Source organism: Molothrus aeneus, chromosome 2 (assembly GCF_037042795.1).
Source record: "Molothrus aeneus isolate 106 chromosome 2, BPBGC_Maene_1.0, whole genome shotgun sequence".
Classification (NCBI taxonomy): Eukaryota; Metazoa; Chordata; class Aves; order Passeriformes; family Icteridae; genus Molothrus; species Molothrus aeneus.
In genome coordinates this window covers 36764740-36792404 of record NC_089647.1, presented here as the reverse complement: position 1 = coordinate 36792404, position 27665 = coordinate 36764740, and the positions used below count along the sequence as shown (strand labels likewise).

At 40.8% G+C, this 27665-nt stretch overlaps 1 protein-coding gene across 1 annotated transcript in view; it reads right to left on the bottom strand.

Annotated features, from left to right (window-relative positions):
- The window catches only part of FAT3 (FAT atypical cadherin 3), a 333677-nt gene that overhangs the window by 39862 nt on the left and 266150 nt on the right, over positions 1 to 27665 (bottom strand). Inside the window, exons 14-19 of the mRNA XM_066544703.1 lie at positions 14129 to 14518; positions 11656 to 11870; positions 10759 to 10896; positions 8002 to 8145; positions 7252 to 7449; positions 3949 to 4747 (exon numbers count right to left, since the gene is read on the bottom strand). Of these exons, the coding sequence (XP_066400800.1) occupies positions 3949 to 4747; positions 7252 to 7449; positions 8002 to 8145; positions 10759 to 10896; positions 11656 to 11870; positions 14129 to 14518 (1884 nt within the window). The remainder of the gene's footprint in view (positions 1 to 3948; positions 4748 to 7251; positions 7450 to 8001; positions 8146 to 10758; positions 10897 to 11655; positions 11871 to 14128; positions 14519 to 27665) is intronic.

The following is a 27665-nucleotide window of genomic DNA, read 5'->3' as shown; positions in this document are numbered from 1 at the left end:
AATATGTTTTGAAAATTGAGTGTTTCAAGAATTTTAACTTGAGCCTTGTGATATTAGGTGGTTTTCTACCAGCCCAGTCTCCTGAATCTGTATGAGTACTACAAAGACTCTGTTTTTTCACTTACATAAAAAAAAGCTTGAAAGGAGGGAGATTCCTGGAAGCTGGAGTTGCAGGAACACAGGGAGAAAACCTTCCTTAGACAAAGGTGACATAAAACAGACTACAGCCAGATCTAACCAAGTTATCTGCAGTTCTCTGTTCCCAGCACAGACCTTTTTCTTCAATTTTCCTTGCCAGGAGAATTCCAGGCTCATTAATATGCATGTGTGTGCTTCCTGAAAATGGGAAAAGCACTGTTGTACACGTAAGAACTGGGTGCCCAGTCCTTCAAAGCATCCAGGACTCTTTTAGAGGCAATGTGTGCTCTGTGGAGCTGAGGCCAAAAATCACCTCTGAAGAACAGTTCCTTTACTAACAGCAGATGCTCACAGGCTATGATTTCCTTCTATCAAAGTATTCACGGAATACTAGAAGTGGCTTCATAAAGTCTGAGTTATCTTGTTTCACAACAAAGTGGTCCAAGGCTGCTGTTCTCTTGATTAAATAATGTGGATGTGTCTGCACTTTTGCTGAACACTCTTGGGTCAATTAGAAAAATTCTTTCAAATTATTAGGCCAGAACCATATTAAACATTTGAAATAGAATTCATCTCATCTAACTTTAGGGTATCTGACTGATTTTAGACATCTAGGGAGAGATGTATCACATTATTAAAAATACCTCATTCTTCCCACTATCTGCAAATGGGGCCTGGAGTGACCAGGGCAGATGTAGATATAGGTCCATATTTGACAAGATTATTTCAATCCATTCCTCTCCTTTGAACTCATTAATGTACCATCACGTTTGTAAGATCATAATGCAGAACAACCCTAGAGCAAAGCAGTCCCAACAAAACCTGCTCTGCCCTTGCACCTTTGTCTCAACACAAAAGAATTACTTTGCATCATGAAAAAATACGGAATAGATTTTTGCCTCTGAAAAATGAGAATGCTGTGAGAAATGTTTTACAGGAATATATTTATTCCATTCCTCCTACATTTATTTCTCCCTGACAGATGTTTGCATACCTCATGCCATGTGATGGGGGGTTGATAATTGCAGAGCCCCTCTGGTCACGCTGACACAAACCCCAGTTTGTGACAATATTTTTCATACAAACACAAACAGATGAGCAAAAAATCTAAGGAGACAGTGTGTTATTGGAAAACTCTTTAGTTCAATCTTATTGATTTAAAAGCTAAGATTGATGCATGTGAACTTTTGAACTTACCCTTCCAGAGATGAGCTGCTGAAACTCCAAAGTTCACCCACTGCCTACTTTACAGTCTCCCTGCATTTTCACATTAGATAACTCTGTTTGCTCACAAAGGTAATCTAGGTAAGTTATGCACAGCTGGCACGCATAAATTGTGCATATCTGTGACATCTGCCAGTGGACAAAAACACTCCAAGTATGATACATATTTCAAGAATGAGTGAATTAGTTCAAACTCAAGCTTTCTGGGCCATAATTGAATCAGATATCTGGAAACATATGCAGTATTTTAATGGCGTATTCATAATTCAAGGTATTAATATTTACTGGATGTGGAACTATTTTAGCAACAAAGGAAGTGTAATACTTTTATTACACTGCTAATATCTTGCTAATGCTCTCTCGTTAAACAAGCCAAAACAAATCTGTGCATTTTTTCCAGAATTGCTGCATCTGTGCATTTATTTATAAGAACTACTGATGGAAGAAGTATTGCATTTTTCCAACTCTTTTACTCTACTCTTTAGCTTTCATGAAAGCAAAACTACCCATACATTCTCTATTATGGTCTCACAAGTCTGTGTCATCTCCTATGTGAGAAAACACAGTGTGTTTGCCTAAATACCCAAATATTTTCTGTGGCTCCTTTAATTAAAAAGAGTAGAAGAGGATTTAGCATTAAATAATGAGGAGAAGGCCCAAAGCATGAATTTTTGCTTCCCACCAAGGTGTATTATTTCTGTGCAAGTAATAGACACCAAGGTGTTCACCTCTTTGGCAACTCTCCCTAACTCAGCAGCTCTGGACATTTTTTTACTACAGGCTGTATGGCAGGCTGAATGTGCTCAACCCCACCCCAAGTTGTGGGGATCCCCCGTGGGAAATCCCCACTTAGTGCCTCAGACGGGAGCAGTGGGAACCCCTCTAGATTTTCAGCAGGACCAGGACAAGCTGCCTGCTACAAGTGTTCCCACACAGCAGTCTTCAAGGCCATGACAAATGACCCAGAGGCTGAGGGCTACAGTCGCTCTCAGAACCACCCTGCCTCTCCAGCAGCCTGTCATCCATTTTGAAGATTGACTGGTACATGACAGAAGAATTTGGAAATCGCTGTCCCAGCTGAATTTCTGTGCTTCCATTGCAAGCTTGCTGTGCCAGGAGAGCTGCTGGGTCAGAACTGTACTGCACTGCAAAGTCCCTTTTTTGGAGTTAAGCTAAGAGATTATGAGGCAGAGGGAATAATACATCATTATTGACTTTAATAGGTAGTGAAATGAAATGATAAACAGTGAAAATTTTGGCTGCCAGAAAACCAATTTCTGACTGTGAGGACTATCACTATCCCCATGGAGATGAGGATTTGTGATTTCTTGATACAAAAGTGAGACTAAGTTTTAATTTAGAGAATATAAAGAAGTTTGGCAGATAGTGTTCCCGCAATGGCTCCTGGACCTGACTGGAGGATATTGCAGCATTGTCCCTTTTAAATCTGTGAAAACCCTTTACTTCAGAGCCTTTCATGTGTAACAAAATGCTGACTATTGTTATGATAGGTATGTCTATTTGAAACTTATAAGACTCTTCGTTAAAAAGTGGAGAGATAGTCTGCTCTTGAATGTACCTCAGATAGAGATCATGATGTTTTTTCAGAATTGAACTTCTTTGCCACTATTATCCATGTGCCACAGGAAGAAAAATTATTTCTGGTTAAGTTTTATGCAATTTATGCCTATTTTCATCCCCACCGAGGTCAGTGGTAAAACATGAAGCCCTGCTGACTGCTGCAGAAACAAAGGTTGGTTATTGAGGGATATGGCTGCTGAATTCTTGTATTGCTCTGTGTGTGTGCGCATGTGTGCTTAAGATGAGGGAGACTTAGATGTATTGATTTTACAGCAGCTTTCTTCTCTGCTCTTAAATGAAGTGGAATGAGGAGCAAATAGCCTGGCAAACAAAAGAAATAGAGCCAGTATTACAACTGCCTGAGGTTTTAAAATCCAAGTGCAGAATCATACAGAAGCTTGGCTCATGAGTCTATCTGTCATATGCCCATGTGAAATCTCTGCCAAAATGCGGAGCAGCCCAAAACCTACCCTGTCCCCTACTGCAGCATTAAAGGTCAGGAAAAGCGCTTGCTAATAAAATACTTCATTGGTTTCTGTGGCTGTCTGCAACAACCGGACTCAGGAAGGCCTTTCCACCCGCCTGGCTTAGGTCAGGGGTGCTTTTCCTTGGAGACTGCTGGTGCATTGCTGGAGAGCAGGCTGCTCTGCTGCGGTCACAATCCAGGTTTATTCCAGTGGTGGCACCAACTGATTGGGAAACTACATCCCTCCCTCTCCTGGTCCTTCCTCTCCCACTCCTTCCCCTCCCCTGGAAGCTGTCTGATTGCAGAGCCTCCAGGAAAGCGGCCTTTGTCGTAAAAGGCCAAAGTTCATTAACTTCCATTTACATCAGTAAACACGAACAATTCTTCCGGAGCCTGAGAAATCAATTCCCACAAGGCATCAGACAGTTGTGCTTTAGTGGACTGAATTGAAATGCCCTTTCTAATCTGCATCAGAGGAATAAAATGGATCCTATCACATAATGTGCAGCGATGGGAGGGGAAGAGGGGGCAGTACTCACCATTGCACATGCAGCGCACATTCCTGTAAAAGCGGGGGCACACAAAACTAATTCGCGCCGTGCTGTAAGTCATCAGGGAATGTGAATCAATAGACAGACTTTGCTCACAGTGTTGTTCCTGACAATCCAGTCCGGAGCAATTCTTCTCCAAGATAGCAGAAATACGAATCACATTTTCCAAGTGTCTCCTCGCATTGGTAAGCTTCTGGATCAAAAAGGCAGGCTTATAGAAGCCGCCGCTGTGCATCTGAACAGCAAACAGCATGTCCAGCTGGCTGCTGCCCGCCACCGGCTGAATGCTGATGATGTGCAGGCTGTCCTGCTTCTGGGAGAGCACCGCGTTGCGCAGGGTGCGCCTGAACCCGTGCATGTGCAGGCCCACGAAGTCTTCTGGGGAAACATTCTCGAAGCGGATGGTGACTGTGTTCTGCAGCATTTCTTGCAGCAGCTGCTCCACGTGGACCACAACATCAATGGGCACCTGGAAGCGGCCATCGCTCACGGAGACATTCAGGACGTACTTGCCGTTATCCAGCCCTCCGAGGGCGATGATCTTCCCATCGTGGCTGTTGACCTTGAACAAACTTTTCTGCTCTGATTTTAGGGTGTATGTGAGGACATCGTACACATCCTGATCTGTGGCATGAATTTTCCCAATGACTCCCCCGGGAAAATCATCTTCCATGGTGACAATGAAAATCTCCAGTGGAATGGCGGTGGGTTTGTGAATGCTCTCTTCAATAACCCTCACCTGAACATAGGTATGGGAAACCTGCTGAGGCTTCCCAGAGTCCTTTGCCTAATGTAATTTGGAAAAAAAAAAAAAAAAAAAGAAAAAATAAGAAATAAAACCACACACAGAACACAGCCTGCAACCATAACTTCTTGCTATGTATATTCTCACAGCATCAGTAATTTTGGAAAGAAGTTCTCAAAAGAATGCTCAAATGCATTTGCCAAATATGTAAAGAAGTGTCTCAGCCATTTCTAGCAGTGGAACTTACAAACTCTTTAGGGAAGCACTGATCTCTAAGTGGATTGCAGAGAGAAATGTGTCAGTAGAATGTCTCATTACTCAAACTGAAATGTTCCCAGGATCCCACAGCTATCACTTGTCATCTTCACAACAGAGAATATACCAACAACATGGTATATTCTTCTCCAAACACAGTTTGGAGTCACTTCTACCCTGGAGAAGAGACTGAATTCCAGTGAAATATCGGCCTTCTGCATTGCTTGGTGTGCTCCAAAGCACTCCACACCCTGCTTAGTTTGTGTGGATGTGAGGGAGTTCAGAATTTTTCTACAGCATTCTGTCCTTCTTTACCTGAAGCAACCTGAAGAAACATGCTTGAAATAAATAAAATTTATCATCCTCCAAAAATGAAATAGGTGCTTGTGCTGTTATTAATGATAAAATATGAGAGCAGCACTGCAGTTGGAAAGATGACTGGATGACCCAGAGCAGGTATTATAGCATCATTTGCACTATTTTTATAGAGAGTGAAAGAGCAAGTATGACAAAAAACCCAAGGCCATCTTGACAGAAAGGTGTGCAAACTTGAATCAGGGTCCTTTCCTACAATAAGAAAAATGTTTTATTGCAGTCCCTATTACAATATACTGCTCCACACATTTATTTGCTTCAGAGAGGAACAGAAGACTAAACTGCCACTAGGCAGAGATGTAGGACATGTTCAAAGATCTTTGCATTTGGACACAGGAGGAAAATTTACAAGCTGAAGGAAAAAATGGGAAGATGACAAAAGTAGTATGGACACTACTACAAGCACATTAGTAACTCTAAGACACTCTAAAATCTATTCATCTTTACTCATAAAAGAGCTGTGTGGAGTATTTAAAAATATTTTATATATGTGTGCAGACAAATGCCCATGTACATAGAGAAGAGATTAGGTCTCATTCCATTTTCTATTTTAACATTAATTCTTAATAAACCTCATACAGTGGAGAAACCTGATAGTGGAAAAGAGAAAGCAGCACTCTGGCACATATGGATGGAAAGAAACACATCTATGGTCTAAACACAACAGGAAACTATAAAATATGTTTTCACTGTAGAAATCCCTGAAGAAAATAATACTGGGAGAAATCATGCCTCCACAATCCAACAGCATGGTTTTCTGAGCATGTTGGTGTATCTCAGACATGGTGGTCTGTCTAATATTTCATTTATATGAAATATATGGATCTCTAAACCCGGAGGATGCTGCTCAAATTTAACTCTCATGCCCAGTTTTGGCTACACTAGAACTCTGGCTAGCAAATGACCCAGAAAGCAGGATATTTTACTATTAAGGCATGGTAAGAAAGAAAGAAAGAAAGGTGATGATTTTTTATTTCCCTACAAGGCTAAAAAATAGGTTTCAAGGATATTAAATGGCAAACTTGTAAAACTTTGATTTGAACTGTTAGTTAGCATCAGAGCCTATATTTTGTGAATTGCAACCAACAATTGCCTCTAAGGATGCTACTGCTGTGAACATCATTAAATGTGCTTGTAAAGGAACAGACAGGCTGTGCTTAGAGAGATCAACCCCAGCAAAGCAAGTAGAGGAAGCAAGAATTTCAGACACAGCTTATGGGACCATGGCTCATTTCAGTGAAGAGGTTCATTCCCTAGACCTGCATATTTATTGAACCCTAATACATCTTCTCTGCCAGACCTGAGAAATGTGGACAAATTACTTTTGGATTTACAGGTTTTGGCAATCAAAATTACCCTGGTTACAAAGCTTCTCAACGATTATTCTAAGCTAAGTTTGAGCTGGACTTCTATTGCATGTCTTATTTTGACATTCTTTAAAAGCTAAGTTGACCTTGGAAATGTGATTTCATGAATTCTTGGAAGGCTTCCAAAAATTTATTATTAAATTTATGACTTAAAAGCAGAAATTATTTTCGTTCCTAAAGCAGTATTTTGTAGTCACTTGTTCTGGGGTGTATTTATATGTATATAATGCATTTTTGCTCATTTTCCTTCCTTAGCTACAGAAAAAAATGATGAAAATCTTAAACCATAACGGTCGCTGCTCAGAAAATTCATTTCATGCCGCAGAAATTGGAAAGGTGGCTGGCTACCTATTTATATTTATATGAAACCAGGTTTAAGAACATCAAAGAAAATGTTCTGCATTGTGAATTTGCAAACTGGAATGTATGGTATTTACTCGTAGAATACAGCCCATTAAAAACAACCCATACAGGGAAAGTACAGGTTACCTACCACCAAGAGGTTTTTTTGTTTCAGTGTAGAGTGCAGATGTAAAAATCAAGCCTTACCTGCACGCAGAGCACATACTCAGTTGAGACCATGTGCTTGAAGATGACTGCAGACCTCAAAACGCCATGAGGGTCCAGTGTAAACTCCTCCTCTTCATTTCCAGTGAGGATGGTGAAGGTAAAAGGGGGGCCATTGTGAAAAGAGTCTTTGTCTGTCACTACCAGCTGCAAAATGCTTGTGCCCACTGGTTTATTTTCCTTTACACATATACACAGCGTATAAAGAAAAGGATTAAAATGATACATATTGCAACCATAAAATACCACATTTTTCTATCGTGAATATTCAACTGAATGCTCTTTGCCCAAGCTGGCATTTCACAAGCTGAGCTTTGTTGACACCGCTTATGCCCCGTGGACCAGCAGCAGAGATGAAGGTACCCGCCACACCTCCAGGGCCGGCTGGGCTCTTTCTGATACTCTGTCTGATCAGGACTGACTAAAAGTCAAGACTCACACCCAGAGCAAGGTATAAAGAAGTGTGAACTTATCCCAGAGCAGACATTTTGAGGTTTGAGTACCTGGTGCAGCAGGGATGAATGTTAAAATGTGTGACAGATGCTGTGCTTAAGGAGCCTCAGCAAACAGAAATTTACCAAAAGACTCAAGAAAGATTTGTTTATATTTTCCTTTAGATAAGATCACTTGATACATGTTTTGCAGATAGATCATCAAAAGGTACTTAAATGAAACCAAATGCCTGTGCATTTTAAAAGTCAGAGAAGTTTTTGATGTGCAGGATAAACTTACTTGAATTACAGCCGTGTAGTTAGCTGGAGTAAACACAGGGCTGTTATCGTTCACATCAGAAATGTCCACATTGACTGTCACAGATGAAGACAAAGGAGGGGTACCACTGTCTCTTGCCTGGACAACTAACGAATAACCAGATATCTGAAAAAGGTGAAAACATTAAATCATTGTGAAAACGGTCCTAAATTTTAACCCAGGTTCTTCACATTCAATGCACCACCTTCCATATTCTAAGGAAAGCTGTTTGGCCTCATTGCCTTCCTGCCCTTAGTATAACATTATCCTGTTTATTGCCACATTGTGCCCCTACTTCTGTTTTATAAGGCTACCAATAAACATAACAGCTTCATTGTATTAAAATAACTGCATCAGATAAAGCATTCCTGAAATAAAGGGGCAGACAGAAAATAAATGACAGATAATATCTGAACTCAGCCATTAGTCCTGAAAGCTTACATTTCCATCTCTCCTAGGTGTCCGCTGGGATAAGTGACCTGATTCTATTTATCTTACAGTTGGTTTCCAAGACAAATATATAAATTGCTTATTAGAGCCAGCATCAGTTTGACACATACTGTTTCTAAAGTGGTGATGGAGAGCCAAGGAAAACTTAACAGGCAGTTGGCTTAAACACACTGGAAAACATTTGGGAGTACGAAGGACAACAGTCTCTGTAGCAACAGAATATTATCCACCACTCTGCAGAAGATAAGTGGGCTTGAGTCTGCTTTTTTGCAACAGACACAAACAGTGCAGTGCAGGCAGTTCAGTGCATCATCCACAGGCCCTCTACACACATATGTGCCCGTGTGTGAGGTGTGAGCATATGTGACAACTTGCAAAAGCTCTGTCTATGCACAGTTTATGGATGACAGTTGGATTTTCCGAACTACATCCTTATGTTGGCTTCCTTAGGTCTTACAACTACTTTTTACTGTACATTGCTCCTTGCTCTGCAGGGAAAGCTGCTGACACGTCTGCCCCTGAATCCTCCCACTGCGGAGCAAGAGAAGGGCGAAACATGCCAGATACAACACTCTGCTCCACCCTCTCAGAGCAGGGCTGGAAAGGGGAAAAGCATGCCCCTGCAGAAGGGAACAAGATAATGTTAAAGGGGCTTTTTTGGGAAGGAAATCCAAATACATTTGAAAAATGACAGCTTTTTTTGTGGTAGGGAGGAGCTCAGACTGAGCACACAAAATAAGGGGGCTCTTCTGGGATGTGGGACAAAACAAAAGGCAACATGTTTTTTGGGGGTTGTTTGGAGGAGATAGACTGTGATTTGGTGGGGGTAAAGTGACACAGGAGGGAAGAGGAATCCTGAACTATGGAAAGTCGAGTAACTTAAGTAAGAGAATTAATCTTTTTTTTTTAACCTAATTTCCACTGCTAGCTAAAACCAGAAAGTTTTGTAGAATCTTTCCCACTTGTTTTTTTTGTGTTTGCTTTCATTTCAATGTATCCCAGAAAGGTAGATGGCAAAAGTCATGGTCTCTGTATGATTACAGCTCTGGAAATAAGTCCCCTTAAACCACTGAATCCTGGGAGTCAGCACTACCTTTGGGGATCTACAGCAGATAGAGCATCATACATAATTTTCCCTGAAGGGGTCAGAAACACCTGTGTCCAGGAAATGTGCCAAAGAAGCAAAGAAAAAGACAATATCACAACTTATTTTAACTGAGGGAAACTTTGGAAAATGCAGACCTAACACAGCTGGCATAACACATGCACACTCTTGTGAGGGTGTGTGTGTCTGAATTCAGCTGCACTTCAGAAACTAGAAAAAAGTCACATTAAGGAACTCAGCCTGTGCTTTTATTACAGCCAACTTGTAACATGCACAGCCATTGTTACTCCCATTTTAGTCAGTCTGTGGTAAAGTCATTCTACCTCCAAACACAAACAATTTAATCCTGCTTTAGTGATAATACAGAAGGGGGGTTTTGCCACTGTTTTAAGAAGCAGGTTTGCTTCCAGTAAAGGGCTTCTCCAGCTGAGCCCATATTCTGAAGGTAGCAATCTGCTTCCCCAGTTTTGTGGGTGCATTGCTGAGAGGCAGGAGGCACAGATTTCCTTATGTGATGCAAGATTTCTGAAGCCATGTAGCACTCTTCTGCCCTGCTAGTAGCACAGGCAACTGCACTTGTTTGTTTCTTTTCCCAAAAGCTGCTAATTGCTAGCTATGGCAAAATGGTGATAAATAATCCTGAATGAATAATGGAGTGAGCAAACAAAGCAGCAGAACCTATTTAATGAAGCACTCTTTCACTTTTGGTACAGCCTGGCCACTTCATAACATCCCCTCCCCAGTGGCATGTTTTGCAGAGCGCTAATTAATGGCTGAGGTCTCAGCTCGGCGCTCGGTGCCACAATCTGGAGCATTTTGTAACCACTCTGTTGCACACACGGCTGCACATGTGTGCTTGCACGCACAGGGGAGAGGAGGCAGCTCATTAACACAGCAGCAGCTCCTGCTGGCACCACGGGGGAAATCCAGTGCTGCTGCTCTCCCCTGATGCAGCTGATGTGTGGGTGCAGGGTGGGAGTGGCAGCAGTTGGCGTGTAGAAACACTGGGGACAGACAAGGCTGGCATGGAAAGAAGTGGGGAAACGTTAGAATGACCTGTTGGAGCATCTCGGGCTGATTGCTGCAGAGTATAAAAGAAACTCCTTCAACACAAGCTAGCAGCAGAGTGGAGATTGATGCACATCTGTAAGTCATTGCAAGTTAAGAAGTCCCACATGTCTTACCCTTTCTCTATCCAATTTCTTTTTAACCTTCACGAGTCCCAAAACAGGATCAACTGAAAATTCATTGTCTTGATCTCCATTCACTATGGAAAAATGAATCTGACCATTGGGAGGACTGTCCAGATCTTCTGCTATCAACTTTTTTTGAGAGAAGAATAAAAAAATTAGAAAAACAAATATCAAGTGATCTGTATGGTACATTAATTGCTCAACACACCAAAAAGTAAACTTCACATTCCATCAGACTAGTTATACCTGAACTGTACACCTCTAAAGCATCAATCCAATAGGTTTTTGTTAGGAGGCTTCACTTGGGCCTTTTCAAAATTCTAGTCTGAAAACATACAAAATATTTTAATCTTAATATTCCATACAACACTCTCTCTCTGGATCTACAGGTTGCAAGATGAAAATATTGTGAGGTTTGGGGATGGCACACTGCATGCCAGACTATACAAATACTATGTATTTGGAGCTCTGAGCAGCCTGGTGCAGTGGAAGGTGTCCCTGTGCACAGCATGGGGGTTGGAACTAGATGATCTTTACGATCTCATCCAACCCTATGACTCTACGATTTTATTTCATTGAAAAGTAGAATTCTGCCTTTCTATTAAAACCTGTTTCTTTCTAGCTGACTCATGAAATACAACACCTAAAATATGCTATTGCTCTCTGACAGCATAACAGGGTTAAAAAGAAGGGCTCAGTACTACTACTACTACTTTCTTTTGGGGAGAAACTGACAGGAGCTTGGGGAGCAGTAGCAGGCACAGAGTACTGTCTATAAAACGGTTTGGGGGCCTCAAGACATAGTAATTATCATGATTAGGCAGTGCAGCAGTTTTTTAGGGGCAGGGGGCTTCATCACACCTAAATGCCACCCACGGCCCCGCTCACCATGAGCACGGAGTCGCCGACGGCCGCGTCCTCGCTGATGACGGCGCTGTAGACAGCCTGGCTGAAGGTGGGCGCGTTGTCGTTGACGTCCGTCACGTTCACGTTCACCGTCGTCACCGCGCTCAGGGCGGGCGTTCCCCCGTCCTTTGCCTCCACTACTAAGTAGAAGTCCTTGCACGATTCAAAATCCAAAGCTTCGACAATGGAAATCACTCCTTCGAAGCAAAGGAGGGAATGTCAACAGCCGGCAAAAAGTAAATGATGCCACAGAGCAAGGGATTTGACTGTAGTAAACAGTACAGCATGCTATTTATCATCATGGCACATGTACAACACTAGCTGTAAGACTGCCCAATCCAATAAAAATGTTTATTCAGATTTCTACTGCTGTCGTTTGATTAAAGAATGATGCCAATTGCACTTGGGTTGCCTCTGCAGAAAGGACCTTTACAAGGCATGAGGCAGTGAATGGTTCCTCATGAAAATAGCTTTCATTATGTGAGGATCATAGATGAAGAAGTGGGGGCCATATTCACCCATTTACCATCTCATTCACAGAGCCTTTGGGAGAATTGGATGCCGACTCTGGAAATAAGCCCTGACAAGTCAACAGAAATTCACTCCCACACAATTAACTTCTCATGAATTAAATACAAATGAATAGGATATGAATACCTCTGAGAAATCAGTTGTCTATCATTTAAGTGATTAAACAGAGACTTCTCCACTCAACTAGGTTTATAATATTTGTGTTACTTCACCACACAACCAAAATTAAGACTCTCTGTAACTTGATTCACTGCATGCACCCAGATTCCCTCTAGGACAGATATGATCTGATTTCTAGTGTTCTTACAAACCTCCAGCTTCCTAACCTTCTTAGGAAATGTATTTCAGGCCTTAATATACGTTATAGCTAGGAATTTCTTCCTATAATTTTACCAAAGTAATCCAAATGTAATTTAAACCCATTCGCTGTAGACTAGGCATGGACTACAGTTTATTTCCCTCTTCTTCACGGGTAATTTCTATAGGCATGAAAACTAACAGCATGTCTTCTCTTTTCTAGCTTAAACAGCCTTAATTCCTTCAGTCTTTCCTGTTAAGTCACATTTTACAGACCTCAGATTATTCCTCTTAATCTTGTCTGGGCTCTCTCCAAATGAATTCCACCTTTCAGCATGACTTGCTGAAAGAAGAAGCCCTAAAGAGAAGCTCCCAAGGGGCTAGCAGAGAGTTAGGTCCCACTGATGAATGGTGCGAAGGACATTATTTTTCAAGCTCTGATCAGGCATGCTACATCACCACTCTGCTGTCTAGAAACTGAGCTCCTGCCTCTAAATGGATAATAATGGAGCTGTCACACATTAATGAATAATATAGTTTTAGTTTTGGTGGGGTTTTTTTCTGTGTGATTAAGCTTCATTATGGGTTTTTATTGATTTATTTCCTTGGTTTCATTGTCAAATGTGAAGTTAAGTATCGCTGCCTAGGCATATTTATGTTTAAATTTTTCTAGCTCTAATCAACATGACGAAGATGACAGACAACACACAGTTATGTTAAGTCCCTCACATGAGAGGCAGCAGCCTCCGCAGAGTGGAGAGCCATTTTTGCACACAATTATAGAAATGACACAATGCATAATTTTGAGATTTTTCATGTTACTGGCTATTACAGTTGCACCCAAAGAAGTGCTCTCTTCAGCTTTTATAATCAAGACTGCTTTGCTCTCAGACTCAGGTGTCAGATTTGTACTGGTCATCCTGAATGCTATGAGAAGAAGGGGATCCACTACAGGAAGAATAGAAGAAACAGATTACAGTTGATGAAATAAAAATTCAGTGAGGATGAAGAATATATCCTGCTAAGGAAATTCAGTGAAAAGGAGCCATTTACACCAAATTTGATACCTCTGTTTGGTATTTCTCATAGAGAAGCAGTGGAGGACTTCTGAAATTTGTGATGTATAACCAAAAAGACTTCAACCCAAGCCATGGCTGAAATCAAAAAGACAAATCATAACAACCTAAGTCAGGGAAGCTGCATATAGCTACATAAATGGCAATCACGTATTAGGACTGAATTGGTCCTAACAGGTCCTGGTAGCACTGGCTGATGCTTTCTAAGGGGCAGACAGTTGAGGCTGTACTCAGCTGGTAAGCAAGAGAACACTGCAAGTGTTCCAAAGTGTTTTGCACAGTTTGGCTAATAGGTTGTCACATCTATATTGGTTTCGACAGACTTACTAATGGAGAAAAGTATTCTCCACTTGAGCTGGGGCAGCCATGTGTGACCATAGCTGACATCACTCTCCAACCTAAAATTGCTTTTTAACTGTGTAGTTAATTACACAATGATAAGCTGTGAGACTCTGGCCTTGGAAGTCTTTTGGTCCAAGAGCCTTCCCCAAAGCATTCATGTTTTTCTGATGCTTTAATTTAGCACTGCAAGTAAGAGCCACCTTACAAACCTGTTTTTGAGTTAATCTTGAACTTCCCTTTCTCATTTCCTGATCGGATGAGATAGGCAATCTCAGCATTTGTACCAATGTCTTGGCTTGTAGCAAAAACAGAAAGGACCTCGGTGCCAGGTGAGGTGTCTTCAGGCACTGTCACAAGATAATCTCTTCTTTCGAACACGGGAGGGTTGTCATTAATGTCCAGCACTGTAATGGTAACAGTGGCAAATGAGGATAAGGTCAGGACAATGCTTTGATCTGAGGCCTTTACAGTGATGTTATAGGAGGACTGAAGCTCCCTATCAAGTGGATGCTCCAAAATAATGATTCCTGATGACCGGTCAACTGAGAAGTAACCATCTGCAGAGTCTGACAGGGAATAGGTGACTTTTCTGTTCACGCCTGAAAGAGAAGCAAATGGGAAATGAAAATGAGAAATAAAGAGAAGAAAAATCTCTCCCCATCTAACAGAAACCCTAAGCAAAATCTGCTATCACATTGAGCATTTCCAGTGGGGGTAGAGGTAGGAGTGCCTGTGGGTACAATATTGCTGAAAGCTGGGATGTTAGGGCATGCTCTTCCCACATGACAAATCCCTGTGGATAAGTTAAGTTCCTTCCCTCATCATGATACTTTTTTTTAAAGATTACTGTGCAAAACTGTTGGATACTGAAACTTGAAAGCAGAACCCAGATATGGTCCTTGCCCAGAAAAGTTTATAATTGAATTAGATGAGACAAACAGAATGCTGAAATTGGAAATGTCTCAGAGCACATCTTGAAGGAATAGAAATGTACATAAGGGGAAAATAAACCCGTAGAAATACATCAGGTGGCACAGAATGTACTTGCTACCAGTGCTGCCTTGATTCCACTGTTGAGCAGAAAAATATTATCGTAAGATGATACCTGTTAAACAAAAGCTGCATCAAAAAACTCCTGCCAGAATATGAACATTTTAAAAAAGGAAAGTCCCTCTGTTCCCCAGCCTAAGAGCAAAAATTGAGTTGTAAAAAAGGGATCCTGTGTTTTTAAAATCCTGTCTGTATTTCCCAATACAAAGCACCTATGCACCCAACTGCTGAATATGCAGATCTATGCTAAGGTTGTTGTCAGTAATAATGCCTGAGGGGATGGTACTGACTTGGTTTCTGCACTAGAGTGGGATAGCCATTTCAAATCTAATTAAAAGTGAACACAGATACAAGCTAATTCAACTCCCTTGATGCTAGTTGATTTTGTGATTTCGACCTGGGTGCTTCAGTAAGAGATTATGACTAAAACACAAGGATCCACTAAAATGGAGAATCTCTGTTTTTAACATCTCTCACTTGAGCATTTGCTGCTGTTTTTGTGGGAGAACAGACTTTACAAGCCTGACATTAATCAGATGAACAAGAGCTACCAATCCCTTCTAGGCATATTTTGTTAATTTAAAATTTGTGACAGTATTATTCTGCTTTCCAACAGCAAAGCATTGTAGAAATGTCTGATCAAAAGCAGCACAAATCACAGTTGTTTTCTGCTTGATGTAGCAGGAGTTGAGCATCCACACAAGGGGGAGCTGGGAGACTCTTTGTTCAATCACACGCACATAAAAGCTAGAGCAACTACAAAGTCTCAGACCCTACTTGAAGGGCATTAGGAATTATTATTTGGCTCTTCAGAGAATAAAGTTTTTATGCAGTGCTTGAGACACTAGAGCATATTTAAAAGGTTCAAATGTCTTTAAAATATGGAACAAATTCAATGGCAATATTGCAGTGAACTAGGCTGTTAAGTTTTTTGAGTTGTTTTGTTTTGGTTTTTTAATCACAGCAAAGCCTCTTTATTCACCCTGGCATCACAAATATGAAAAATAACATGTCCCACCTTCAGCAAAACAGCAAGGCAATCAAGGAACTGACTTCTGTCCTACAGGGGAGGAACTGAGCCCACAAATTCACAGGAAATTCCTTCATGCTAAAACACGAAGGCTTTGAATACCCTACAGCTGCTGGAGAGCACACTCACCCCTTTCCTTAGTCTCTTGATACATATATCCAAATACTCTGCCAGCTGACAGTCAACCAAACTGACAAACACTAAAAAGTAGTAAAACCCTCTAGAAAGTGGAAGATTTTCAGAGCGTGAATGGTTGGAGGTATCTACGTTTCCATCTGGGGAGGATCTCCTTCAGCTACACATCCTCCATGAACTTCTACTTACAAAAAAAGGACAGACATGACTATAACAATTAATGAGTTAGTAATAACAGCTGATCCTCAGGGATGCTGGAAAATGGGAATTTTTTCCCCCTTCATTCAGAGCATGCTGCTGAGCACCCAACCTACACATGAGTTTTAAGGGTAAAACTATTTAGTATTCTGCACCAGCCACTCTTGGTGCCTGCCAGTTTCTACACAGTATCAAACACTCCTCTGAGGCAGGGGCCCTAACACACACCTTCTACTCGTCTGTAACTGCAGGACAGCCTTAGTCTGGTTTGCAGTTTTCTCTGGCACAAACTCCCTTTTTGATACTCACTACAGCACACCTGGGCACAAGACAGAAGATTCATATACCACAGTCCTTGAGAGCACAAACAGCCAGAAAGGAAATGGCCAATGGATGCCTTGTGCCTTGAAACACCAGGAAACTTCAGCAAGTGTATCTTGCAATGGGGAGTGGGGAGAGAGAATTTGGTGCATGCGACACCACAGAGGGCAAGTTTATGTACAGGAGGTAATAACTCCAGTAAAGGCAATCTGACATATAATCCAGCCCCTCTTCTTGTATTCTACTTCCTAAAAGTGATGTCCATGAATTAACAAAATATTAATAATGTTTTTTGTAAGCCATTACTGGTGCTCCTACAATGGAGATAGATCAGATATAGATTATGGTGTTCTGGTTGCTCACCCTAATATATGGGATTTTTAGGTAGAAATAGAGACAGTAAAATCTTGAAGGAAAGTGCTTTTATTTTTCCTTCCTGGAAAATGAGAGAGGAATACAGAAGTTCCAGAGACATAGGCTATCTTGTACCAGTCTGGTATGATGAAGAGAACAGTCTTATTTTTCCCATGGGACATGAAAGAAAAACTCTTACAGGTGAAAGTGCCATTTTATGCAAGAAGAGACAAGATTAGGTCAGAAAACCTGAGTGGGTATACAGATACCAACCCTTGGTGGCTTTTGGCCCAAATACCAAAAGGAGAAAAACAGGAGACATACAGAGGGAGATCTTAGCTGTGAGCTGACCCTCTCATAGAGCGTTTTGAGGGGCGGAATTTAACACTTGCTTCTTAAGAGTGGTATAATTTAAAAACTGTGGCAGAAACAGCACTCGAAAGAAAGTGTTTGTTACAGCAATAGCTGTTTCTACTGAGCTTTCTGACCCAAGGCTGGGAGAGAAATGGGCATGAGGCAAAGGTGAAGTAGGAAGCTGTTTCTATTGAAATTCAAAATGCTTTAGTCCGGGGGCTACCCTCTCCTGAGAGAGAAGTGTCCACCCGTGTGTGTCAATGTCATCCCTGCCACGGAGGTGATGGTAGAGTCTGTTCTAAAGGAGATGCTTTCCATGGAAAGGAAACAACTGCTTCAATGCCATGGCTCCTGCAGTGGTAAAGAGAGCAATCCTCCCACACTGCTTGCCTACAGCTCTTGGGGGGTTAATGTTTGCAAACTGTTTTGTGTCAACTCACTCACTCAAACTTCTCAGATTTCTAAGGTGCCAATCATGAACGTGAGCTATTTGAACAAGGAAAGTCTTTGCAGGAATCATTATTACAATAAGAAAATTGCAGTACATTTCTTTTTAAATAAAGGAATAAGGTAACACCTTTTCTATTTAGACTTGTATTAGCATATGATAGAATATTGCCCTTTGCGAAATCTCTGGTGTGAAGAGCTTGTAAAACACACACCTGCCTAGAACCTCAAACACCATTCTTCAAATAGGCTTTTATTCTTGGTTTCTTCTGTACTAAAACAAAGGGGCACACACTGAATGCCACATCATGACAACTTCTATGTCATTACTAGTTTAAATAGCATCAGGAACTTTGCTTCACAATTCAGCACTATCAATACCCTCCTTGTATAAAGCACAGAATCACAGAATCATTCAGTCTGGAAATGTCCTTTGAGATCATCGATTAGCCCAGCACTGTCACAGTGAGGCCACCACTCAACCATGTCCCTGAGTGTCACATCTACACATCTTTTAAATACTTCCCAAGGTTGTAACTCAACTACTTCATTGGGCAGCCTGTTCTAGTGCTTGACAAGGCTTTCAGAGAAGAAATTTTTTCTTTTTTCCAATCTAAACCTCCCATGGCTTAACTTGCTGCCATTTCCTATTGTCCTACCGCTTGTTACTTGGGAAAAGTGTCCAACCCTCAACTTACTACAACCTTCTTTTAAGTGGCTGTAGAGAGAGAGAAGGTCCTCCCTGAATCTCCCTTTCTCTAGACTAAACACTCCCAGCTCCCTCAGCTGCTCCTCACCAGACTTGTGCTCCGGACACTTCCCCAGCTCCGTTGCCCTTCCCTGGACACGCTCCAGCCCCTCAATGTCTTTCTTGCAGTGAGGGTCCAGAACTGGACACAGGATTTGAGATGCAACTCAACTGAAAATGGTGGAGTTACAACACATTTTGATCCTGATTGACACCAATTAAAAGGCTGAGCATTAACCCAATAGGCACAATCCCCATATGACAGTAATTTTCTGCAGTGGGCAATACCTTTATGCATCACACATAAAGTAAAAGTTACATATATTAAAAGCCACACATAGTGTTTCTCCTTTCAGGTTTCATCTGTCACCCTGAACTCATTATTTAATGTGTTTTCCCAAATAAAGCTAGACCACTCATTTTAGTTTATGTCTGAAAAATGACATTAACTTTTGTCATCTACTCATTTTCATTTTGAAAGCCGATGAAAAGAAATGTAATGGCAAGTATTGAAAATAAACAAACAAGATGTAGACCAGAAAGGAAGATGAAAAAAATTATTTTTTAGTTCAGCAGTGGTTTGCAGACATACAAAACAAACTATCTGATTATTGTGCTTTCTCTTGCCTCTTTTATGATGTGATGATTAACATTGGTGTGTACCTATGACCTTTCCCAACTACCCAAATGTTAACCACAAGGCCAATTACTAGAAGATAAAAGTCCACAACTTTGTTAACAGCAAACAAGACAAAAGATGAATTCTAAACCAGATTTTATAGTACTCTACTCCATCATTTTGAGATGAAAGAGAAACCTTGCCTGAAGTACCTTGTTGAACTGTAGAAGAATAGATAGCCCCACAGGGAAAATATTTCAAGTAATTTTTACAGCTTAAGCAGAAAACCTGACTGAGTTCAATCCATAACACTGCTACCAAGATAGACTTTCACTATTTTTCCCTTTTCTGAGGGAAAAAAATAGCCCTAACCCCAAAGGCCTTTACTCACACCACTGCTCCAATGGAGTCAGGGTACCTTGGAATGAGGGCAGGGCAGACCTGAAGATAACCAGCCCCTTACTAAAGGGAAATACTTGACAGAAATGGAAGGTACAAACTCTTAGCAGTATGGGACCATCCATGGGTGTCTAAAACCCTGCTTTCCATTTCAGCTGAGACAGGAGCTGTCTTTTTGGTGGGAAGTCAAGATCTGGATAGTTGGCTCACCCTCCATCTCTTTCCTACGAGGGATTTTCATATTCCTGGGTACTGGTTTACATCACTTGACATATATACTTGTTTTCTTCAGTGCTCCTGAGTCAATTTTTCTGAAGCTGGGATTTTGGAAGTACCTGATTCAGGGTTACACATTGCAGCTGGTAACATAGGGAAACATAACCAGAAGCAGTGGAATGGACACAGAGAGAGAGATAAAAACCATGTATACACATATGTAAGCATGACTAGAACCATTAAGATAGAAAAAGACCTCTAAGATCACTGAGTCCAACTGTTAACCCAGCTCCAAACCATGTCCTCAAGCAGCACGTTCATGCATATTTTAAACACTTCCAGGGGTAGTAATTCCACCTGGATAGCCTATTCCAATGCTTGTGAAGAAGTTTTTCCTAATATCCTATCTAAACCTTTCCTGGCACAACTTGAGGCCATTTCCTCTCATCCCTTCATTTTCTACCTGGGAGATGAGACCAACCCCCACCTCACCACAAGCTCCTTTTAGGTAGTTATTAAGAGCAAGAAGGTCTCCTCTCAACCCCAGCTCCCTCAGCCTCTCTTCATTAGACATGTGATCAAATAGTTTGTATATTATATTTTATATATTTGTGTATGTGTATATACATAGAGAGAGACTATTCACATATATATATATATATATATATATATATGTTTAAGTGATCCAGTTTAAAGACAGAATTTATTCACTCAATATAATCCAAGAGATACAATTCTTCTTTGTCCACTTCTTTGCCTCTATGTTGTTAACAATATCTTGGAAATCTCAAAAATTAAAGAAACTACTAGAAATGAGAAAGTGTGAAGAGAGCCAGAATCCTGAGAGGTCATCTAATTTATCCCTGCACAAAGACAAGATGGATGCAATTCATCCCCAAACAGAGGCCTATCCTTTGATCAGGAACTTGCATAAGCTCCTTGGACACCCCAGAGTCTCACTTTTCTTACAACTAAAAATCTTGTTCTGACTTTTTGCTGAGATTGAATAAAATTAATAAAAGACAAGGGAAAAGAAAAAAGAACAAGGGTCAGCTTCCTTCCTCAGAGCTACTTATCTGAAAGCTGAAGACTGTTATATTTTATCATCTCAACTCTTTTCTCTCTGGCAGACCCTCTCAACTGTTTCAATATTTCCTGAATTTTCTTCCAGACTTGTGATCTCTTTTGTCAATCTCCTACATCTTCCTGGAAAATGTAGCCCACATCTTCTTGGAAGTGCTGCACCAAAAACAACACAGCCTTTCAGGTCAGGATTGGCCAACACCAATTAAACAGAAAGAATTACTTATTTTTTCCAGTATTACTCTGGTTTACCCATCTCATAGAATATTTGCCTTTTCATACCAGTATGAAAGAATAAATACCTTCAGCCTGTGGGTCACAGCTGCACCTCTGCAGTTCTGCTGCCCAGGCAGCCACCAGCCAGACAACACCAGTGCACTTGGTTTTCTTGCCTAAACATGGACGTCACATTTATCTTGATGATTTGCACTGGGTTTTTCCATACCACTTTTCCAACTGTTAAATACCACAACTGCAGCTTTGGCACTATCCAGGTAACTTGCAGCACCACTCTGCTTTCTGACATTTAGCAATACAGTCCTTATGCCTATTTATGTATTCAGGAATCAAAACAGCAATGCTGCACCCAGTACCTTTCTTAAGAAGTACCACTGGGTTTTTCCATACCACTTTTCCAACTGTTAAATACCACAACTGCAGCTTTGGCACTATCCAGGTAACTTGCAGCACCACTCTGCTTTCTGACATTTAGCAATACAGTCCTTATGCCTATTTATGTATTCAGGAATCAAAACAGCAATGCTGCACCCAGTACCTTTCTTTCTTTCTTACCCCTCCAGTATAATGGTTACTACAAACTCCCCTGATAGCAGTTTGGTGCAGACCATGTTTCCCTGGCTTACACATAAAAATATGGTGCAGTACAATGCCATAAAACTCACTAAACCTAAGCCATAACACTCATAATATTTATTTCAATATGGCCTCCTCACATGTTGCAGAGGGAAATGAGATTGGTTTGATGACTTCCAGTTCCTGAACACAGACTAGCTTTTAGTCATCTTGATACACACATCTCATTATTTAAATGCAAGGAGGGTTACTGCATTCTCCTGACTACCCCTGAAGCTTTAAAAATATGGCCCTCTGAGGGATTCAACAGGGTCGTGCTGAATGTTTTGTCAGAGGTTTTCAAAATACCCAAATACCTTGTTTATTTACCTCCTAACAATAAGCCAAGTCTAAACTCCTAAGAGCCTATTATTTTTTAATTTGGTAATTTTTCAGGGTCCAGTGTGCTGTATCTCTGCATTCCTATTAGTGTTTTTGCCTTTACTAGGAAGGCAAAATCTAGGTTTTCTCCTGAACAGCTCACTGAGTGAATTTGGACTTGCAAGTGTCTGTAGGACGGGCCAGACAACTGGGGAATGTCGGGCTTTGCCATTCCACTCTCCTTATGGAAGACTCAACAGGAGTCTAATGGCAAAGACACCCTTCCAGGAAGAAGGAGTATAAGGATACATCATCATGGACTATTGCTATTCATTGAATAAGCTCTGAGGAACAGAGCCCAGAACCAAATCAACCACCAGGCTACAGAGCAATGTTCACTCATGCCTTTTGTTTTGTGTTCCTTTTTTTTTTTTTTGGTTGTATGTTGTTTTTTTTTTCTTATTTTGTTTTGTTTTGGGTTTTTTGGGCTTTTTGTTTGGTTTTTTGTCTTTTAGTTGATTGGTTTGTTGGTTGGTTTTTTCTTCCATGGCTGATTCCCGAATTCTTTCTGAAAACAGCTCCAGTGACAGGAGACAGGCCTCCCTACTTAAACTACACCTCTTACTTATGCAGTGCTGTTTTGGATTGCTAGAGTAAAGGGAATTAATAATTCATGTCTTTTTCATATCCTGCATTAGAGACCTAACCCGGGTACTATTTTAAAAGTCTGTGAGGCAACGATGTGGGTGAAGATATAGGAAACACCATGTATATTTTAATGAGAATGAGTCATCCTCTGTAAAGTATCTTGTAATATTTATTTTATAAAAACCCAGACAATACCTAGAAATGCCATCTAGCTGGCCTCATTACCAAAGTTAACTACCTATTAGCTGTTGAGTTTTAGTACATCTTCTGTCCTATTATCTCTGTTATTCTTTTTATTCACGTTTCAAATCCCTGCCTTCATCTTTTTCAGATCCTGAACACTCCAAAAGTTTCTAGATCCATTTTAAGGGACATGCACAACATTAACAAACAGATAAAGCAAAGGTTGGCTGTGTACTGGTTTTGCCAGAAAATGCCAAAATCAGTACCTACTTCAGCATTTCTTGTATTTTGTTACTCACCATTACACGTAATTCAGAGAGCTGCACTCCAATCAAGCTGTGACTGTCTTACACCTCTCTCTGACCCTCCTGCAATCCCACCTGGCAACACTTCACACTTCCCTGAGCCCAGCTGTGAGGCAGCTGTGACTGCAACACGCTCAGCTGCCCTAATTCCTTCAAGAGCAAATCCCACCATTGATGAGGCTGAAGTCTGTACTCTAGTTCCACATGTGTATTCTTGAAAGTGGTGACCCACTGAACAGCCTGAGTGATTTTTTTTCCATGCTAGGCTCACCAGCATCGTGATGCTACTTTTTAAAAACCAGTGATAAACCTCAGAGAACTATCTATATTCCTTGGTCACTATTTCTGGCAGATACTTCATTTTTATTGTTTTAGTCATTTCTTCTGTTTTCCTCACTGACACAAAGAGAGGACAGGAAGAAAAAGAAGATAAAATACACCTGCTTCCTCATCCTTTTGGTGGTAGGTACACCCTAAACTGGACTGGCTGAAACCTGAAGGAGAAGTCATATTATCATTCATCCCTAGTAAAGAAATCTATTATTTCCTGTGCAGGTGCCTTGTGAGCAACACATGGTAAGGGTAAGGGTATGGGTTTGTGCTTTTTTTGATCAAGCAAGTCTTTACTGAAACATCAAAATATGTGAGGTCAAACCTTGCAGGAAAAGTATAATTTCTTGACACAGATTTCCTTGAAATCCAACAAAAAATTTTCCATAGGAACCTGAAAGAAAATGGCACTCCTTCCCTCAGTTTACCAGTTTCCCTATCAATTCTTTTGTTGGAGAAGTTTGGGTTTAGGAAGCAGATGTCTCCTACTAAGAAGGTCAAACTACTTCTCCCAGAAGGGCTGAGTCTCTTCTGCTGCAGCTCTTCCACTTTGTGTGAAAAGGTGAATAATTAGCTCCACATGCCAAGAATCAGACTGATTACAAACTTGATTTATTTAAACTCTCCAGATTAAACACAAATGCTCTAATCAGCTGACAACAGAATCCTTCTCATAAATCCTGGTCCAAATAATATTTAACTCTATAAAACTGCTTAAAGAACAGAATCAAATTCAGCCACAATTAACCCATATAAACTGACTGTATAAACATATCTTTGGGAGGGTCTCAAATCTTATTCTGGCTTCCTAAATTAGGCTTTCAACACCCATATTTTCTCTCATATCCACCTAAATACCAAAGCATCAAATACTAGGACCAAAGAATAGAAATCCAGGCTCATCATTCAAATCTACTGACCCCAAAATTAGCTGGATGTTTTTTTTCAGAACTGGTGAATGAACCTTAGACCATTCTAGTCACAAGGCTACAAGCCCTGCAGAAGCTGGGACACATCCAAAAGTCTGGGCAACCTATGCACAAAAGTGAGAAAATGCTTTGAATAAGGTAGCACATTGCTCATTGTTTTTCCAGGTTGCATTACTCAATGTCATTAAATCTTCTGTAAGATATTGGAGGGTATTTCCTGAAATAACACTTTTGTCATGTACAACAGATCACGGTGAGCACGTTACACTTTTATCTGTATCCACAATGCAGGTCTCTGGTTATTCCCAGAGGACCTCTGAGGTGCTCATGCTGCATAGTAGTCAACCCTTGGAGGACATCACCCTCTGCCCTTGAAGGTAGCCAAAAGCCATCTGGACTGAGTCCTAGATAACCTGCTGTAGACATCCCTGCTTGTGCAGGAGGGTTGGACAAGATGCCTGCTATTCAAGGAAGAAGCCGATCAGTCTCATCAGTGACTCTGAGAAGCACTCTGGTTTGCCTTCCCAAACCAAAACATGGATACCAGCTGGCTCCTAGCAGCATGCACGTTACCACATCTCCTGTGAGATGCACTGGCACAGGCCCTGGGCTGGGGAGGGGCTGTGAGGTTGGGGGGCAGCTGAGAACAGAGCAGGGCAGTCTGCACACTGCATGAACTCTGCAACCAAATAAAGGCCGCTCCTGCCAATTTTTTACCTACATGCCTGTGTTTTCCTGCACGTTGGCTGCATGCAATACAAGGTGCTGGCTCAAAGATGGCCCAGTCCATCTGTACTGGCTAGTTGTGCAGGAGATGATTTGCCACATCTTTAAACATCAACTAATGGAGAGAGAGGCTGGAAGGCAGCAGTGGCAGGCAAGAGAGAGCTGCCTGACAAGGCAATTCCCATTGTGAGCCAAATTAGAATCTCATATTCATCATAAACCCAGAAAAAGATCAATTGGCCAGTGAAATCACTAAACTGACTAGAGAACTGGATGACTGGTGCCCCAGTGGTGATGAAGAAGACTGCAGAAGGATGGATAATGCACTCTTCATTTTTAGCACAATAAGTGCTCCTGCCTTTGGTAGACTACACCATTAATCATCATGGAAAAAGGCCTGAGCAGGGAGGTCATTCACAAAGCACAGCGCCTGCAAGTGAGGCAGGATTTAACCATCACTTAAAGCACTGCTGAGCCTGGATGATACTGTCATTCATTCTTGTACTCTGTGAGCAAGGCCACAACACCCAGTGCATGCAGAAAACACGAGCAGCACTGGAAATTAGTATGTGCCTGCACCTCAGCTTTGGGCTCCACATTTATCCTGAAGTTTGTGGCAAGTATGATGTTGAAAAATTGATAAAGTCCCATGTAAGTTTCCTGAGAGTTGCTGCCCTAGCATGACCCTAATTCCTTTGAAACAGGCTGATACTGCAGTTGTGTGATGGGTTTGCTCTGGTAATTACACCTCAGCATTCATTCCAGTTCTTCTAGTGCCTTGATTTGAACAAAATGGAGTAATTTGGCTCTTTGCTTTGGAGACAGTGGGAGGTGAAAAATTCACTGCCTTCTGTAAACCTCTTGAAAAAATGTAGAACCAGCATTTCGCCTTCATTTCTTAGTTTGAACATTTCCAAACCTGCTGGTGGTGAATAAGTCTCAAATACCATATTGTGGAAATACTAAAACTTTCCAATCACAGCAGTATAGGAGAAATAACTGTTTTCAATTAAAACCATAAAATATCCTAACAAATAGACTTAGGCATATTCTCTCTCCTTCAGGAGATCATGTAATTTAAGATCCCCAGCTGTATGTAGAAGTAATGGAAAATGAACTTGTGTGCTACTAAACAGTTAAAACTGTTTTCTTCTGTTGAATACTGTGAAGGAGGATCACAATTTTCCCTCAGTGTGTCCAGCTGGTACAGCTAGTTTCTAAGTATTTATCTAAATTATAAATATATTAAACAGCAATTTATGGTTCAGTCCTATAATTTCACAGGATATTATGAGATCAGGAGCTTCAACAGATATCAAAGGCACAAGGCAGATATAACCCTATTTTTCTCTTACGTGGACATTGTCTTAATTATCCAACAGTGTCTGAACACAGTATTCTCAGGATTCTGTTGTGTTTAGTTGTGGACCATAAAAGGACTTCTCCCAAGTCTTCTCTCAATGGCCTCAATATTCATGCTCCTGCCCTTACAGTACACGGCCCTTAAAGCCCAAAGCAGAACAGGCAAATCCTAAGTCTGATCACAAGATTTTTCCTAAATGTTAAAAATTTATTTGTATGATGATTACTGCCTCCACTGATGTTTTCAGGATAACACTTCAAAAAGCCTTAGAGGACTATCACAGCCCATCAGGAATATCAATTATATATTTTTTCCCTCAGGGGAACATTACACTACCTGAATTCATTCATTATCTAGCAATAGGGAATCAGTGATTTTAGTAGGGACTAACAGAACAGTAATTAGAACAAAATCCAGTTTTAGGGACTTTTTAGTAATTTACCTGTGATACACAGTATGGTTTGATTTTCAGGTCTAAGCATTAATGAAGGACATAGGCCCTTCTCATTCACCATATCCATCCCTACCTTTAACTTCTCTAGTTTCAGAAGGAATGTACAGCAACTAGCTCATAGTTTGTGGGTTTTTTTAATTGTTAACCATCTTGTTATGTAAGGTTGGAGCTAGCAAGAACTTTTCTTGACAACTTTTTATTCTAATTGTGTCCCCACTCTCCTTGAATGTCATCCCACATACAAGAAAAATGGCAATTAATACAACAGTGGAAAATAACAACACTGTCTCTTCAGATGGTTCAGTAGTTTACCAGCAGTAATTGGCTCTTCACTGCAGGACAATATCATAATTTTAATTATATGCCATGGTTTTCAACCATGGCATATAATGTGGCTCTTCATAGATACATTAATGAATGCTGCTGCTCCTTTATGAATTCCTGTATATCTAAACTATCAGCCTCACAAATAACTGAGACTTCCAGCATGCACTCTACTTGGTAAATTCATTTTTTTCTTTTCACTGAATGAAAGATCTGCTTTTTACACGAAAACTATTCAGGCCACCTCCAAAACACAGAAAGAAAAAAAAAAAAAAAACCAACAAAAAACCAAAGTTATTTCAACTCAAGTGAATGACCTAAAAATTTTTCTAATATTCAGTAGGTTTTACCACTGTA